The sequence below is a fragment of the Manacus vitellinus genome, unplaced genomic scaffold, assembly GCF_001715985.3.
Source record: "Manacus vitellinus isolate BGI_N305 unplaced genomic scaffold, ASM171598v3 scaffold_1_pilon, whole genome shotgun sequence".
Lineage (NCBI taxonomy): Eukaryota > Metazoa > Chordata > Aves > Passeriformes > Pipridae > Manacus > Manacus vitellinus.
Window position 1 is genome coordinate 28,482,846 of NW_021939396.1, and position 15,046 is coordinate 28,497,891.

Below are 15,046 nucleotides of genomic sequence, written 5' to 3' on the forward strand. Positions count from 1 at the left end.
TTTATCTCTTGTGTCTGATCCCCTTAAAAAACTCCCAGAAAACTAGATGACAAGAACAAGGTGACAGCAGAAGCAAATGTCCATCCTTAGTTGACTTCAGTTTAAGACACTGCCTAGGTATTTCCATGCATTAGAGGGTATTTTCTGGTAAAAAATTCACAGAAGTCAACAGTTATCTTTTTATTATCTGAGTTGGACTGTGGACCACAGGCCAAAATAGCTTATTTCACCCACTGAACCTGTAAATCAGTTCTGAATGCTAGATTTCATAAGGGACTTGTTCCTTGGTGTTCCTATTAGCTGCAGCATAAAAAAGTTCTCTTTGATTGCAGGAACTTCTAGACACCAACACCTTGGGGCATCCACAGTTCTGTGCAACTTTGGAAGACTTGGACACAGATATCTCGCTTCTCTTCCGGTATATTCAGGATTCACTCTTGTGTTGGCAAAAATGTATAGTCATACAATTTTTAACTACTGGTCAGTACAAATGTTGCCAAATGAGCTACTGTCATCTTTGCTCAGAAGCCTTCCTTGGGCTTCATGCATATATGACATCATACTTTTGTGGAAATGGGGTTTAACAGTCTGTTAACATTAATCAAGGACACAGAGATGTTTCAGCTGTTCTTCCCATTTCCTTTTGGACCTCAAGGATGACTAATTGAATTTTTCCTTTGTTTTCATAAGCTCTGGGATAAGTGCCTAAAAACTAATCTAATGCAAAAATATAAAGTAATCTGAGTATAGTTCTTAAGATCAAGAATTACCCTGTTTGCATAGTTATTTGTAACCACATCCTTTGGGTTTTGTTGTTTCTTTACTACTCTCCAAGACTTTTGTCTCCATCAAAGATGTTGAGGTGCTTATAAAGATCTCCTTGAATATCTCTGAGAGCTATTGCCTTTCTGTTAGTCAATTTACTAACACATTAGAAAGTTTGTTATTGAGGGCAACAAGTGATCACTCATGCAGAACGAATTGTTTTTTCTTAACACTTCTAAACCTTCATTTGCATGTTCCCCTATTTTGTGAAAGGGGTTTTTGAGAAGGGCACACTTGGTTGCATGGGCGGTTTGTGAATTCCCTATTTCCTCTGACTGCAAAGAAGATCTCCACAAAAAAATTCACTCTCTTTCTTTCAAGACTTGTGGAAGGACAGACACCTTTTGCCATATATGGAAGAATTTTCCCCCATATTTTTTCCTCTTTATCCTCTGAGAAACCAAAAACTACAGACATAGGATAATTGTTTGATTTGATCAATGACTTCTCCTAGAAAATGAAATGTAAACACAAGTGACCTTTCCTTTTTTCACAGCCCTTCTTAAAAGCTAGAAAATCAACCTTTCTCTGGAGACAGTACATCAGGGCCATGAAGATTAAGGCCATGAAGATCTCTCAGTTCTCTCCTATGAGGAAAGGCTGAGAGAGCTGGGACTGTTTAGCTTGGAGATGGCTCAGGGGGATCTCACAAATATCTATAAATACCTGAATGGAGGGTGCACAGAGCTAGGCACTTCTCAGTAGTGCCCAGTGACAGGACTAGAGACAATGGGCAAAAACAGAAACACAGGAGGTTCCCCCCGAACATCAGGGAACACTTTTTCATTGTGAGGGTTACCAAGCACTGGCACAGGTTGCCCAGAGAGGAGTTGGAGTCTTCATGTTTGAGGATATTAAAAAGCCACCTGGACATGGTCCCGGGCAACCAACCCTAGGGGCTCTGCTTGAGCCAGGGGGTTGGATCAGATGAGCTCCAGAGGTGCCTTCCAACCTCAACTATCCTGTGATTGTGTGAGTGGTGGCTTAGATAAGCATCAGGGGCTCTGACTAAAAGCACAACATCTCTGCAAAATGTTGATTAGATTCTCCTCTGTAGTCTAAGAGGAAGAGGGATGGTGTGGTTACCTTCTCTTGGAGACGTTCAATAAGAGCAGCTAAATTAGCTTCACGGTTTTCTTTGATCTGTTCCATTTTCAGTATCAGCTTTTCCTCTGCCATTTTGCTGAAGTTATTGTTCTCCTCCAAAGCTTTTTGAAGCACTTCTCGCTCATGTTCTCTCTTCTCTGCCAGATGTTTCAGCACCTGGGCCTCCTGGGACTGAAAACAGAGAGACATGTGGCTTAAATACTCATGTGGAGCAAAATAACCCCTATAGGGCAACAGTTCACTGAGTTTGGAAACTGCATAAAGTTTGTTGCTTTTTTGTTACATGCACTGTTTGGAAAAATCAATTTTGTGAATAAATCAGATGAGTTTCAATAACAGGGGCTTAGAGGCACTGGCTAAATGTGGGGTACATGCCTGAGGAAGCAGCAGAGATATGTCCAAAGCACTTCTGTTAACAAGAAACGCTTTCATGTCACGATGACCCATTACTGCCCTGCGTCATCTGGATTACTGCAGTGGTTGCTCAACCTCTGACAGCTGCACACTTTTAACTATGAGCATTTTATTTGTAGAGATAGGGGACTTGGGGCTGAAGACACGTACAGTGTTAAAAGGGAGATTGCTAATGCAGGAGAGGTGCAATTTTCACTTGAGTTGGACTATTCTTTAATGCACTTGAGTAGTTAATAAGAGACTTTGAAGTTTACTGTTATGAAAGACAGGCAGCATCAATTCAATGTCTTTTTCCCATTATATTTATGTTTGGCTAAGTCTCACTGCTTAGGAAGGGAAAAAGAATTTTATTCTGCAGAAAATAACATAAATATTTTCAGTTAAAAGTTCAAATTTTGCAAGGAAGATGAAAACTGCAAGTAGGAATTAAACAGATGCAGGCTATGCTCAATATTGTGTTCTTCTTTGCAAACTCACTGCTCAGAAGCATAAGCTTTGTTATTTATTTTAAATCAAATTGCTAACATGAAACCATTAATCTTAGGAGAGAAGCCAAAAAACTTGCAGCATTGGGCCCATTCTCCTGGCAAGTCTGATTGAAAAGACAGTTATTTGGAAATGATAAACAACATCGTACACTTTTGGATAAAAAATAAATTAGAGGGAGCACAAGAAGTAAACAGAAAAGAGAGAATGAAATATGGCTCCGGGAGGCTAAGCGTATATTTCAGTGCAGATCTCAACACACTGTTGCCATTGTTATCTGTAAAAATGAATTAGTTTAAGGCCTAAATTAAGGGCTTTAACCGTTAATTACAATTAGCTGTAATGAATCCTATTAAATTCTGTCATGTGGCTTTAAATGGAGTGAAAAAGGCTGCAATTCTTTTATACAAAAAAGATCCAACTAGGAGGAGAAAACAAATATTTTAATGAAGGTAAGATACACATAAAGCCAAATGCACTGATGAGGAAAATTAAGGGGATCCTGGAAAAGGCTGCAAAGATCAGACAGAACATCTTGCAGCAAGACATTGGAGTAAAACTGGCTTTGAAAGGCTATAATGGCTTGCCTGAGATCATAGAAGAGAGCCACTGCCATCCATCCTGGACACTTAATGTATCTGCTTTCACCTCTGGCCTGGCTGCAGTTACAGGCTCATTTCTCAGATTGTGATCTCTGGAGCACTTGCTGATGGGAATGGTCTCCTGAAATGGCTGGTTCCTCACAAAGGCTCTTCCCCCCCATTATAGCATATGATGAACAGAGAGTAATACAGCAAACATTTTTCATCTCTTTGAGTCTCGTGTCAGATAAAATATGTTACAAATGGGAACAAAACCCGCCCAGACAGATGCAGCAAAACCAGGGAGTTTCAATGGTGGAATATGGAAGGAGGATGAGCCAAAGGCAAAAGGGCAGAAAGAGCTAGGCAAAGAAGGAATTTTCTAGAGTAACTGAAAAATCATAAAAGTCTGATAAGTTTAACAAAAATATAAAAGAATGTAATAATCATATAATAAAATAAGTTATTTTGAAGCAGACTATTTGATTCCAAATACTTAGAATTTAACAGTTCTTAACTGTAGGCTATTTCAAAATGTAAATAAAGTTATTTTGAAAGATTTGATGCACTGTAAAACTGAAATAATTAAACATCTTCATCTTGTTCTACCATTTTTGGATCAACTTGAGTGGCTCAGTTTGACCAGTGCTCGTGAAGTTTTTCTGTATTTTCTGTTTAATTTACTACTCAATGGCAACCTTTCATTTACTTTTGGAAAAGTTATTGCCATTAAATTTTGCTTGCTTACATGAATTTTGTGAACCCTTTGCTTAAGTCATCTAAAAGCAATGGATATAATCTAAGAATCTATTTCCCTTCCTGTTGGGAGTTTGAAAAGACACTATGAACCTAACTGTAACATCCTTTCCCATGAAACATCTAAGAAGTGACTTGTTAATTTGAAAGGCTAATGTTTCTCTGTGTTTAAATATGTATATATAATGTGTTATAAAATCAGACCTTTTCAGATTTGGAAAGCAGACATTTTAATGGACATATCCATACGCTAATAAAAAGTAAGATTTGGGCTATGCATATAAGCAGCATTTTCTAAAAGAGCATTGGCTTTCCACAGGAGGTAGTAAAATGCCTTTGAGACTTGGAGGAACTTGCCCATTTTTCAGGATTTGTTTTCTTCCATTCAAACCCTTTGCCTTCTGGAACTAATTGTTATCCTAAATACAAATGGGCAGTGAAAAATTAGAGTTTCATATAAAGTACACACATTTCTGGAGGCTATGCTGGTAGACAATACATTCAAAAATAATTTGTCCACTAAGGCATGATAATGAAGAAGATCCTTATACTGTAATTCAGTATTTACAGGATGCAAACTGTGTTGGCACCAGTAAGAGACTGTGTGAAAGCCGAACCAGGCCTCAGGAACTAACTGCAACCGTAATGCGATTTTCCTTTACAATATACCTTAAACAGCATATTGTGAGGTATTTTGAGTGAGGAAAATCACCAATACCCAGGACTGGTTCAAAATATAGGAACTCCCCTCCCTGCCACAAAGCACCCATGGGGTAGAGTATGATTTAGACTGATGTCCCTCCCCTAATGGCATTGTACCCCAGCTGTCAGTCTGCCTATTTCCCTAGTGTTCAGAACATTCTGAAATCCCCTTATGACAATTCTGGAAGGCAGCTGGTATGTTTTTGTACTGGATTGTCAAATAATCTTCTGTTTCTAACACATTTGGCAGAAGAACTTGGCCACCCTGTCTGTTCAAAGTCTACTACACATCCAGAAACGGGTAAATGAATGACCATGGATACCCAGGGGAGCTGGGATTAATAGACTCCCTTTGTTGTTTGTCTTGGCTTTTAACTGCTGTGTTTTGGTCTCACACAGTTCTGCAGTGATGCAGGATTCCAACATACATATGAAGTTTTTATTTCAAGTTTATTTTCAACATTGTATTGTTTGAAGTGCTGGAAAGGGTATTTTCAAATCCCTGATAGTCTATGTTCTAACATACTTGTAAATGGGTTACGATAAGCACTTCTGGTACAGCTGCTGTGAGAAAATGAGTAAAAAAGACTGGAAAAGGGGTGAAAGATAGAGAAGACTAATAAGAAGAGGAAAGTATGAAACAGTGGAGAAAGACAAAAGCAATACTCAAGAGGTAATATTCAGAAGACTTCTTAAATATTACAAAGCATAACCAATGAAGCACAAGCTGCAGAATCTAATGTTAGATCATAGAATCAAAGATTATAGAATGTCTTGATTTGGAAGGGATCTTAAAGATCATCTAGTTCCAACCCCCCTGCTATGGGCAGGAACACCTTCCACTAAACCAGGTTGCTCAAAGCCCCATCCAATCTGATCTTGGACACTTCCAGGGATGGGACATCCACAGCTTCTTTGAGCAATCTGTGTCAGTGCCTCACCACCCACACAGCAAAGAATTTTTCCCAACATCTAATCTAAATCTCCCTCTTTTTGTTTAAAACCATTGCTCCTTGACTTATCACTATCTGTCCTTGTAAAAAGTCACTTTCCCTTTTTCATAAGCCTTCTCTAGGTACTGAAAGGCTGCAAAGTAATGTGGAAGAATAAAAATGTTTATTTGTTAATGTTTAAATGTGGAGGAATAAAAATATTGGGAAACATTCCTGGTACGGATACCTTTGCTCCTAGAAACATACTGCTGTGCTGAAAGGATAGTTAATGCAAGCAAATTTCTATGATGTTCATGTCATATTTTGAAAGGATCATGTGCATCCTCAGTTTTTAGAGATGAGTAGTTCCAAAGGAAATCCAAATCTCTTACCTAGCTGGCCAGAGACATATGCAGACAACTAAACGCTCTCTTCATGAGCAAAGTTATTTATGGAAACCAGCTTTGGAGATACATACAGTTTTTAATTATCAGTCACAGGAAGAAAATTCTCCTTATCCAAGTAACAGGTGGTTTATTTTCTCACATTTATCTTTGTTTGACAGATACGTCCAAATATTGAAGTCATTTATATAGAGATAAAAGTAATCCTTTATTACTTTTAAGCAAGAAGTGGGCTTAGACAACTGCTTTTAAATTGGGAATTTCAGCTTGAATGCATTCACCTTAGTCACTAGCATCCTTATACTAGGATGTATGAGGCACATTACCAGTCATGAGAGTTCCCCTTTCACAGCACATTCATTCACTGGACTGAGTTTTTTTACAATTCAGTTATTCAAAAGAAGCTGCAATAACCTCAACATTCCTCAGTGTATTGTGTACTTAAGAGATACTATTAATACAGCAGAATGTGAAGACAAGAGTAAACACTCCTACTGCAATCTAAATGCCAGGGTGAAGCTTAGGTATGGTGACTTGAAGTACTGATGTTTTCATGGGAAGGAACTGAGGCACGGATTTTTCCATGAAAAAGCATGGAAATGGACTCTAAAATTAGACTTCACTCAGAAATACCCATATGGCAGGAGACATCTGAGCTGTAATCATAGGTGAAGTTCTGCTGCTGGCGAAATTAGGTGGTGCAAAATTTTGCTTATATTTACGTGAGGATCTTTTTATTTTTTCATCCAGTCTGCCAAGGGACCTATGGATCAAGGTTCCTAAGGATGTGGAGCGAAAAAAAAAAGGAGCCCATCCATGATGTGATTCAAGAAAACTCACCTTCGCTTCCTCAACTGGCACATAATTGCTGCTCTCCATGTTGTGACCCATGGGTGTGAACAAGGCATGTTGGAGGGATGAAAGAAGTACCACCTGTGCCCTCTGCCTGATGCTCCCCTAACTACTCATGAGGCATTTTGTGATCTGCTGCACTCCTGTGTGCTTTGAGACAGACCCTGGTGACTAAAACAAAATCTTCTCCTAGTTGGTAGCAAATATCTTCCAGTGGGCATGTATTCCATAGACTTTTGCTTTTTTGACAACAAACTGCAAACTGGCTTGCAGTTTTGGCTATCTTTTGTAAACATTATGAGTGAAGCACTGTATATGGAAACACTATTGAGTATTGTGGCAGAAACATCTGGTTCTGGTGCTGATTACACTTATTATTGGGACCTTTACATGAAAAACCACTTCATGCTGAGCAGCAACAGAAAGGGAAATCAGTAGGTAGGCAACATAGGGGACAAGTGTCATGGGCAGTGCCTATCCTCCCTGCCAGCCTGGTTGCCTACAAATCTGATGGGAAATCGAAGAGAGGAGCAGGAATGAGACGGAAGAAGAAAGCTCCACGTTTGCCAAGGAAGGTGTGAATCCTTTCTCTGCCTCTTCTCTTACCTGGAGTGGCAGTTTTGTAGGTCCCATGCAATATCCAGGAGGGAACACTTGTCCCCCAACTCTGCTGCCTTCCCTGCCCTGGCAAAGGCTTTTCACCCATTAGCCTGATGTACAGTGTGTAAAGCATGGATGGCTTTTTCCATGCCAAAGGAGATACGGATTAAGAGTATCAAGAGACACCTCCGGCTGTGGGGCTGGCTCAAAGGGGCAGTGGGCTGGGTGCTGAAGCCTGACGCAGAGTTTGGTCATGATGCTGGCAGAGATGCCCTGGACTGGCTCCTGCTGTGGGGAGATTATCTTGTGCCATTTCATAGTGATGGTATTAAAAACTCATGTAGCTATAAGTCTATATCCAACAGCATGAAAGTTAAAAATTATGACTGTTCTCCTGTATTCGTTGTAGTGCTAAGTTCTAGGGATGAGCTTGATTCAATTTCATCCCAATACAAAGCCATTAAAAGGATTTAATTACATACATTTTCTCTCCCATAATCCAAAGTCTAGTAGAAATGCACATTTCTACTAGAAAAACCATATTTCTACCAAGAAAAACTTCCGCATACAATGTCACAGTGCTCTGATTTCTTAAGTGAGAAGGATGAAAAAATCCTTCTGCTTATCCATCCAGGTGGGAAAATATAGCACACCTATGCTGAAAAAGTAGTGGGATAATAATGACATACTGTAGAGAGGATTCTATAAATGGAAAGGACGAATCTGTAACTAGCCCAAATGAGTCTCGCTGTGTGGTGCAAAATGAAAAAATGCCTCAGGTGAAACCCTGATTTTGGTCTGAGAGTATGAGGTCATGGTTGTCAATGGAGGTAGAGAAAAAGGGAGAGAAAAGGAAAGCGGAGTCTTGTAAAATCTTGCAAGGAAATAAACAAGAATGATAAAGAGGAAACAGCTAAGCAGGAGACTGCTGAAGTGTATGTATTGCTGTAGATGTTCTCATGAGTTTGAAAATTTATTAATGAACACTACCTAACTAACAGAGCAGAATCTAATTCCTAAACAGTGTGAAATTCATTAGCATTTTTTCAAAAAAGGCAATTCTCATCCATTAGTTATACTTGATTTTAATTAGAACTGTGCTGGAAGGACATGATCTAGAACGGTCATACCTGACAGCTCTTGTACATAGATTGAAAAGTATGATAACAACTGCTATGGTGGCTGTCAGAAAAAGTCTGCCTGGTTTGTCTAGCAGCCAAAAGTAGAAGATACTTAGAGCTCTAGATGAAGCTAGGCAAATCTGCCTGGTTCCTTCCTTGAGATATATATACACATATATATTTCTAGCTTTCAGCAGTCAGCACATTACACACATTCTGAGTCAGAAGTTGCATTCATGTAATAATTTCCTGCAATGTAGTGGTCTATCGATTTTGAACTAAATAATATTTTAATAATCTCTAAACAGTCTGTGATAACAAATATACCTTGAATAAAGAGTACATAAAAAGGTGATTCCTTTTGGAAATTGCTGTCTGATTATTTCCTTGAGTGTTTCGCCTCCTTTGGATTGTGTGAAACAGAATATAATTGTTCTTATTCATCTTCTCATTACCATTCATGACTTTGTAGACTTCTATCTTATCTTTTACCTGTTGTGTCTTTCCAAGCTGAAAAGTGGACTACTTAATTTATCTTCTTATGGAAGATTTTCTGTTCCTCTAATTGCTTTTTTATCCTTGTCTGCACTATACTCCTTTTGAGACCAAAAATGAAGCTAGTAGTTGAGATGTGAGAGCACCAGGGATTTAAACAGTGATGTAAAGAAGCTTTTTGCTCTGTTCTTTGTTCCTTTCCCAGCAATTTCTGTTGCAATGCTAATGTGAAGGATCTTGTCTATTAAAATAACTCAGTTATATGTTCATTCAAAATGAATGTAGTACTAAGGGGAAGAAATGGCAGGTGTCTGTATTGCTATCACTGATTACCAGTCTATTGCATAATGAATTTTTCTTTCGGAAGAAATGAACAGTAATGAAATCAATGGAATGAAATTTGTGGAACATTCAATTTATATTTATCACCAAGTATATGCATAATATCAGGCTTTTTGATTGCTGCCATTTAATTCTGTGTCCATATCTTTACTTGAGCATTTGTACTCAGCATAGAGGAACTTCACGCATGGAGTTTTTGGGGCATATAATCACTTGGATGTGTGAGAGCTCATACTTTGCAGCAGGTGCTAGTGCAAATGCATATCCTTTTATACACAGTCATGTCCTTTTACTGAATTGAATACTTTGGCAGAAGTATTTCTTTGAAAGACGCAATAGTGCTAATGAGTGTGCATTAGAACCACAGAGTCTTTGCTAGCAAGCCGGCAGAAATGGCAAAAGTGGCAACACTGCAGTGCTCATCTAAATGAATTGTTCAAATTAGCAAGGTCCAGAATAGTCAGGTTTCACTGCAAATCAAAGCTGAGGGCCAGGTTTTAAGGACCTGTCAATAATCCAGACCTACTGACTCCAGTAGACACACATCAAACCCTACACCAGTGTAGTTTCTTGGCAGCAACCCTGATCTGGTCTGACAGGAGTGAAAGGAGAGTGGAGCTGCTTTTCTTGGATCTGATCCATGTGCTATCCGCAGCATAGCTGCTGTCCCTGGACTTCTGTACACATTTTTGTCCATATTGGGAAAAGTTCTGTAAAAATCAGTTTTAGTAACGAATCATATTTTTTAAAAGATAAATGAAAGGCTTAAAGACATATAAGCTTTTTTCATTTTCAGATACCTTCTACCAGGGACTCTGTGGGCAGGTGGAAGAGATTTCCAACTCTTATTTAACTAGTGCAAGCTGATTTGCCACAAAATTACACTGATCTTCTGGCTGAAGGGCACAGAAAGTCCTTCTGTGGCTCCTGAGGCTTCTGTGCCTCTCCTTTTGTGCGACAGCAAAAGGAAACATGAATTAACCAGGAAAATATATTATCGACCTTGAATTTTCTGTGGTCATTGCAGCCAGTTTTGATTTTCCTGAAATGGTGCAACACGGCACAAATGCTGGGACCACATAGGACATTGATAATTTCCAGCCTGGCAATTCAGGTTGGCTATGGTGTCTCATTGGCTTTGTCTGTCATCCTCTGACTTAGCTGATCTGGAATTTGTTTTTTTCTCTTTGGAAAAAGAAAAACCAACCTGATCTAGCTCTGACTTAGAGCAAACGAAGACCTCTTCAACACATCAGCCATGATGAAAGCCAAATAAAGAGTTAGTTGGGACTTCCTGCTCCATTTGTGCCAACTTTGTGAAGAAGGTGTAGCAACTCTTCCAAACACTTTTGTGACAAACTTACTGATTATGAAACAGGACTTTACCATTATGGGTAAGGTCATAAAGAAAGGAAGACTTAATCTGTGGAAAACCCTACAAGGCCAACTTCCAGCACTACTGAGACTGCTAGAAACGCCTCTTAATAGCTGTACTATGCTAGTGTCTTCATTGAATGATCCAGAACATGCTTTATTCAGGGCTGATGTTCCTCCACACTGCATAAATAAGACATTTAAGCTGCCTCAGGCAGGCCTTGTGAGAAATTCTCATGGGCACTACCTGGTAGCTGAGACAGCAGTTGATTGAATTATACATCCATCTCTTAAACTCAGACACCAGAAGATTTGTACTGGTTTTCAGCAACTATTATAGATGTCCTGAATGAACCACTTAACTTATATTCACACAGTAAGCATGCGTATTTGAGCCCACCTGGGCTCCTGCCTGAAGTTATCTGTAATACGTGATGCATGCTTCCTCAGCATCAAAACCAGTGAGGCTTGTTTGCAAGCTGCTGAAAGAAAATACACTCATGCGTTTCTTTAAACACGTTAATAACTTTTATCCATGCAGGCCATTGTGAGTCAGTGATGTCAGCAGAAAACATACCAATGGACAGGAAACTTGGCTACTATCCTGTACACTGTCACATCTAATTATTGGCTTTTTTTTTTAAGGAAAGATACCTTTCTCCTCTCCTCTGCAGCCTCCAGCTTTTTCTGGATCTCCTCAAGAGAGAGTTCTTTCTTCTTTGGAGAAGCTAAAGTTCGTGGTGCTTCTGAGACTGGAGATGGCGGCTTTAGGATCAGTTCAAAGGCCTGGCCTGAGGCACGTTTGTTGATTTGTTTCACTTCCATGTCTGCACAATAAAGTGTGAAATGGTAAGTCCTTCAATAGGCCAGCAGTATCGAGGGGAGATCAGAAGCACCGACAAAAGATTTAGCATCTTTGCCTTGGGCATTTTAAATGCAATGGCATATTATGGGCTGAAAACTGTTCTCAGGAGTACATTACATTTTATGTGTAATAGCTTAATTATACCTTAATGTCATAAAGATAAAAATTTACAGCAATTTTGGAAGCTTATTGGGGTTCTGTGTCATTTCACACCCCTAGCGAGCAGTGCCCAAGCTGATTAATTTTTTAAGTCATGCTTTCATCTTTTCTTCATTTCTTTGGGAATTATGTCAGCTATGAAGAGCCTTAATTCTCAAATGGGGAGTAGGGAAAGCACAGCTCAGTATGAGAGGGATAGCTTTAAAAGTTTAGTTAGCTGCTATTAGGAACAACATCCAGCATCATCTACAATCAGTAGACAGTAATAGCCCAAACTAGTAAATAAATGGTTAAATCAACAAAACATTCACCGACTAACACTGTGGACTGTGAGGTGAACTGAGTCATTTTCCAGCACTAGCACATTATCTGACCTGCAGGATGATTTCCAGAAAATGTCACTCACCATCATATTTATAGATGTTCATGTTGCGAGGTTCCGGGTAAAAACAGGAGCAGATCAGAGAGAGCATGGACAGCTCCTTCATCTTTTCCTTGTAAGCTGAAAAGAGAAATCTTGTTAGCATGCTTCACTTCCCCAGCTCCTCCTTAGTGAATTTCTAGCTGAGACGACTGGCTGGGGACCAGCAAACATGCTCTATCACCCACCTGGCAGATTTGTCTAGAATATTTACTTTCAACTATTTCTTCTTGACATTGGACCTTTATCAAATCACGCATCTGATGCTCAGCACTGCAGGGACAGCATCGCACCTCCTACATGACCTCAGCCTTGGGTGTAATGCAGACAGTCCTACAGAAAGTGAATCTGGCTACCAGGAAATGTATTTAGCATTGGAAGAGCACCATGACTCCACTCTTTCCTGGCAGGTGGAGAGAGAATGAAGCTCTTACAAATTCTCTGATGTATCCAAATGCAATTGAGAACAGCTCTGAAACACTGCCCATGTATTGCCATAGGCAGATGCTGAAGACATAATCTGTTACAAATGAAAATGTCATCCAGATAATTAAAAATAAAACCAGAAATGAGGATACATTTATCAAATCCCTTGTGTAATGTCCTTAATATGAGTAACTACTCAAAACAAAGCTTTTCGTTCACCACTTACTGGCCAAAATATGTTGTTTTTATACTCAGGTCTAGTGTATATCATCTGATGCAATAAATACCCTTGTAGTTTACCTTTATGTTGTTATCTTTACTGACTTTGTAATACTGGTAGGCCCCAGCTGTGAACTGAGGCATCCCTGGTCTAGAAATGGTGATACCAATACCTAATCATTATGCAATGTTCTGCGATCACCTTTCTAAGTGCTTTTAAGTAGAAAAAGAGTCTTGTACTTGGTCACTTGGCAAGTCAGTGACTAGAGCCCAGCTTTCCTGAGTCCTAAGGCTTTACCCTAGTCACTGCCTACACTGCATAATGCATATATATAAAAGGGGGGAGTGTGATCAAAATTCGTCTTGGCACACACAAATCTCTGCTACTATCAATATCATATCTACAGAAGCAGACACTCATTTGCTGCCAGCATGTGAAAACATGTCTTAAAATATGTGTGACTGAAAGTATTGTACTTAACAGATTAGACCAAATGAACCCATGATGTTGCTAAAGAAAAACCAGACAGTCCTTTGACCTTCAAACTGTGTGTACACATGAAATTGTCAATCAGCCTTTCTAATGGATGCTCTTCTGGTTTTTGAATTTGTTTCTCCTACTCAGAAAGGGCCCTGAGGTTGAAGAGGTCTTGGCAGCCTTTGGATGCTGCTCAATATGGTGGTATTTGAAAGATCCATAGTTCAGGAATGGATTTCTAGGTGTTAGTTAAATGATTAGTTAATCCAATTAAACTTTGCATGGGGGCTTCTAATCATGTACCTTGAATAACCCACCTAAAGGACATTTAGCTTTTCAGAAACCATTGGTAAAAGCCAGTATCTCAGGTCAAGAGTGTACTGAAAATCTTGTTTTGTGGGAACTTAGGCTGCCAAGGAAGCTTGGGCTTGACAAGACTTTGGTTTAAAAGCTAAGTACCAACTTACAAGGAATAACTCAAAAATCTTCTGAAGAGAAGAATAATGTCCAACTGATGTCTGTTGTCAAACAAAATTAATTGTTTGCTTAGGCCTCCATCTAACAAGCACAAAGGTGTGGTTGCCCAAACTACCCTTTGAGGAGGGCTTGCCCAGTCAGCTGCCCACACCACTGGACTTGCAACCTTTTCAGCAGCAAGGTTATGGAGTGAATGCACAGTAGACCCTGGAAGGTTGCTAAACATAGAGAAAATGGACACTGGGTTGAGTGTTAAAGACATGGCCATTGACAACACAAGCTGAAAGCTAAATGTGCTTGTACAAGATCTGCCAAGTCATTGACAAAATGTATACCTTGAAATATCTTTGTAAAAAGAGGCATATAAAGCAGCATCCTAGGAATTTTGCCTTTTGGGACCTTTGTTATTATTATTTATCTTTGCTTGACATTAAATTTGTTCTGGTTTCTAACAGCATTTAAAACGATTAGGAAAAGGTGTTTGTTCTCCCAGCTTGCCATCTGCAAAACACAGCTGGAGAAAGATAAGAACATGATCAGCTCTCTTTCCTTCAGTGCAATAGCTTCACTGAAAGCCCATTGGTAAAATCATTGTCCTATTTAATTCTGGCCACTGACAGAATTAGGATGACTTTCCATACTTTACAAGAATTACATTTTCTTTTTTCATGGTATTGATTTAGTCTTCATTTGCCCTTTAGAGTTCTTCAACCGTAACTGGAACTTGGCTCGAATACCCACAGAAATTCTGGAGGCTGCTGCAAGCCTGGGAACCAAACAACCTGCCATGCTGGTAAATACTGCTTTTCCTGTTGTAAACTTAAAGGTTGAGGGCATCAAAGGAAATGAGGAGCTACCCTTCTCCTCAAGTGTCCAACATCAGCATCATCATGACGTCCCCCTCAACCAAACTTACTTGGCAGCATTGAGCAGCAGGAGCCCTGCTTTGCTTAGCTGTCCTTTCCTTAAACATTTCCTTAAAATACATTAAAAAACCTGAAAGCAGTAAT

At 39.4% G+C, this 15,046-nt stretch overlaps 1 protein-coding gene and 1 long non-coding RNA gene across 2 annotated transcripts in view; one reads left to right on the forward strand and one right to left on the reverse strand.

Annotated features, from left to right (window-relative positions):
* STMN2 (stathmin 2) overlaps window positions 1-15,046 on the reverse strand; it is a 37,201-nt gene that overhangs the window by 2,222 nt on the left and 19,933 nt on the right. Inside the window, exons 2-4 of the mRNA XM_008929436.3 lie at window positions 12,422-12,517; window positions 11,646-11,818; window positions 1,912-2,103 (exon numbers count right to left, since the gene is read on the reverse strand). Of these exons, the coding sequence (XP_008927684.1) occupies window positions 1,912-2,103; window positions 11,646-11,818; window positions 12,422-12,517 (461 nt within the window). The remainder of the gene's footprint in view (window positions 1-1,911; window positions 2,104-11,645; window positions 11,819-12,421; window positions 12,518-15,046) is intronic.
* On the forward strand, window positions 1,620-14,841 carry LOC108640819. The gene is made up of 3 exons (XR_001921517.2): window positions 1,620-1,797; window positions 11,637-11,840; window positions 14,738-14,841. It is a non-coding gene; the product is annotated as an uncharacterized LOC108640819 (long non-coding RNA).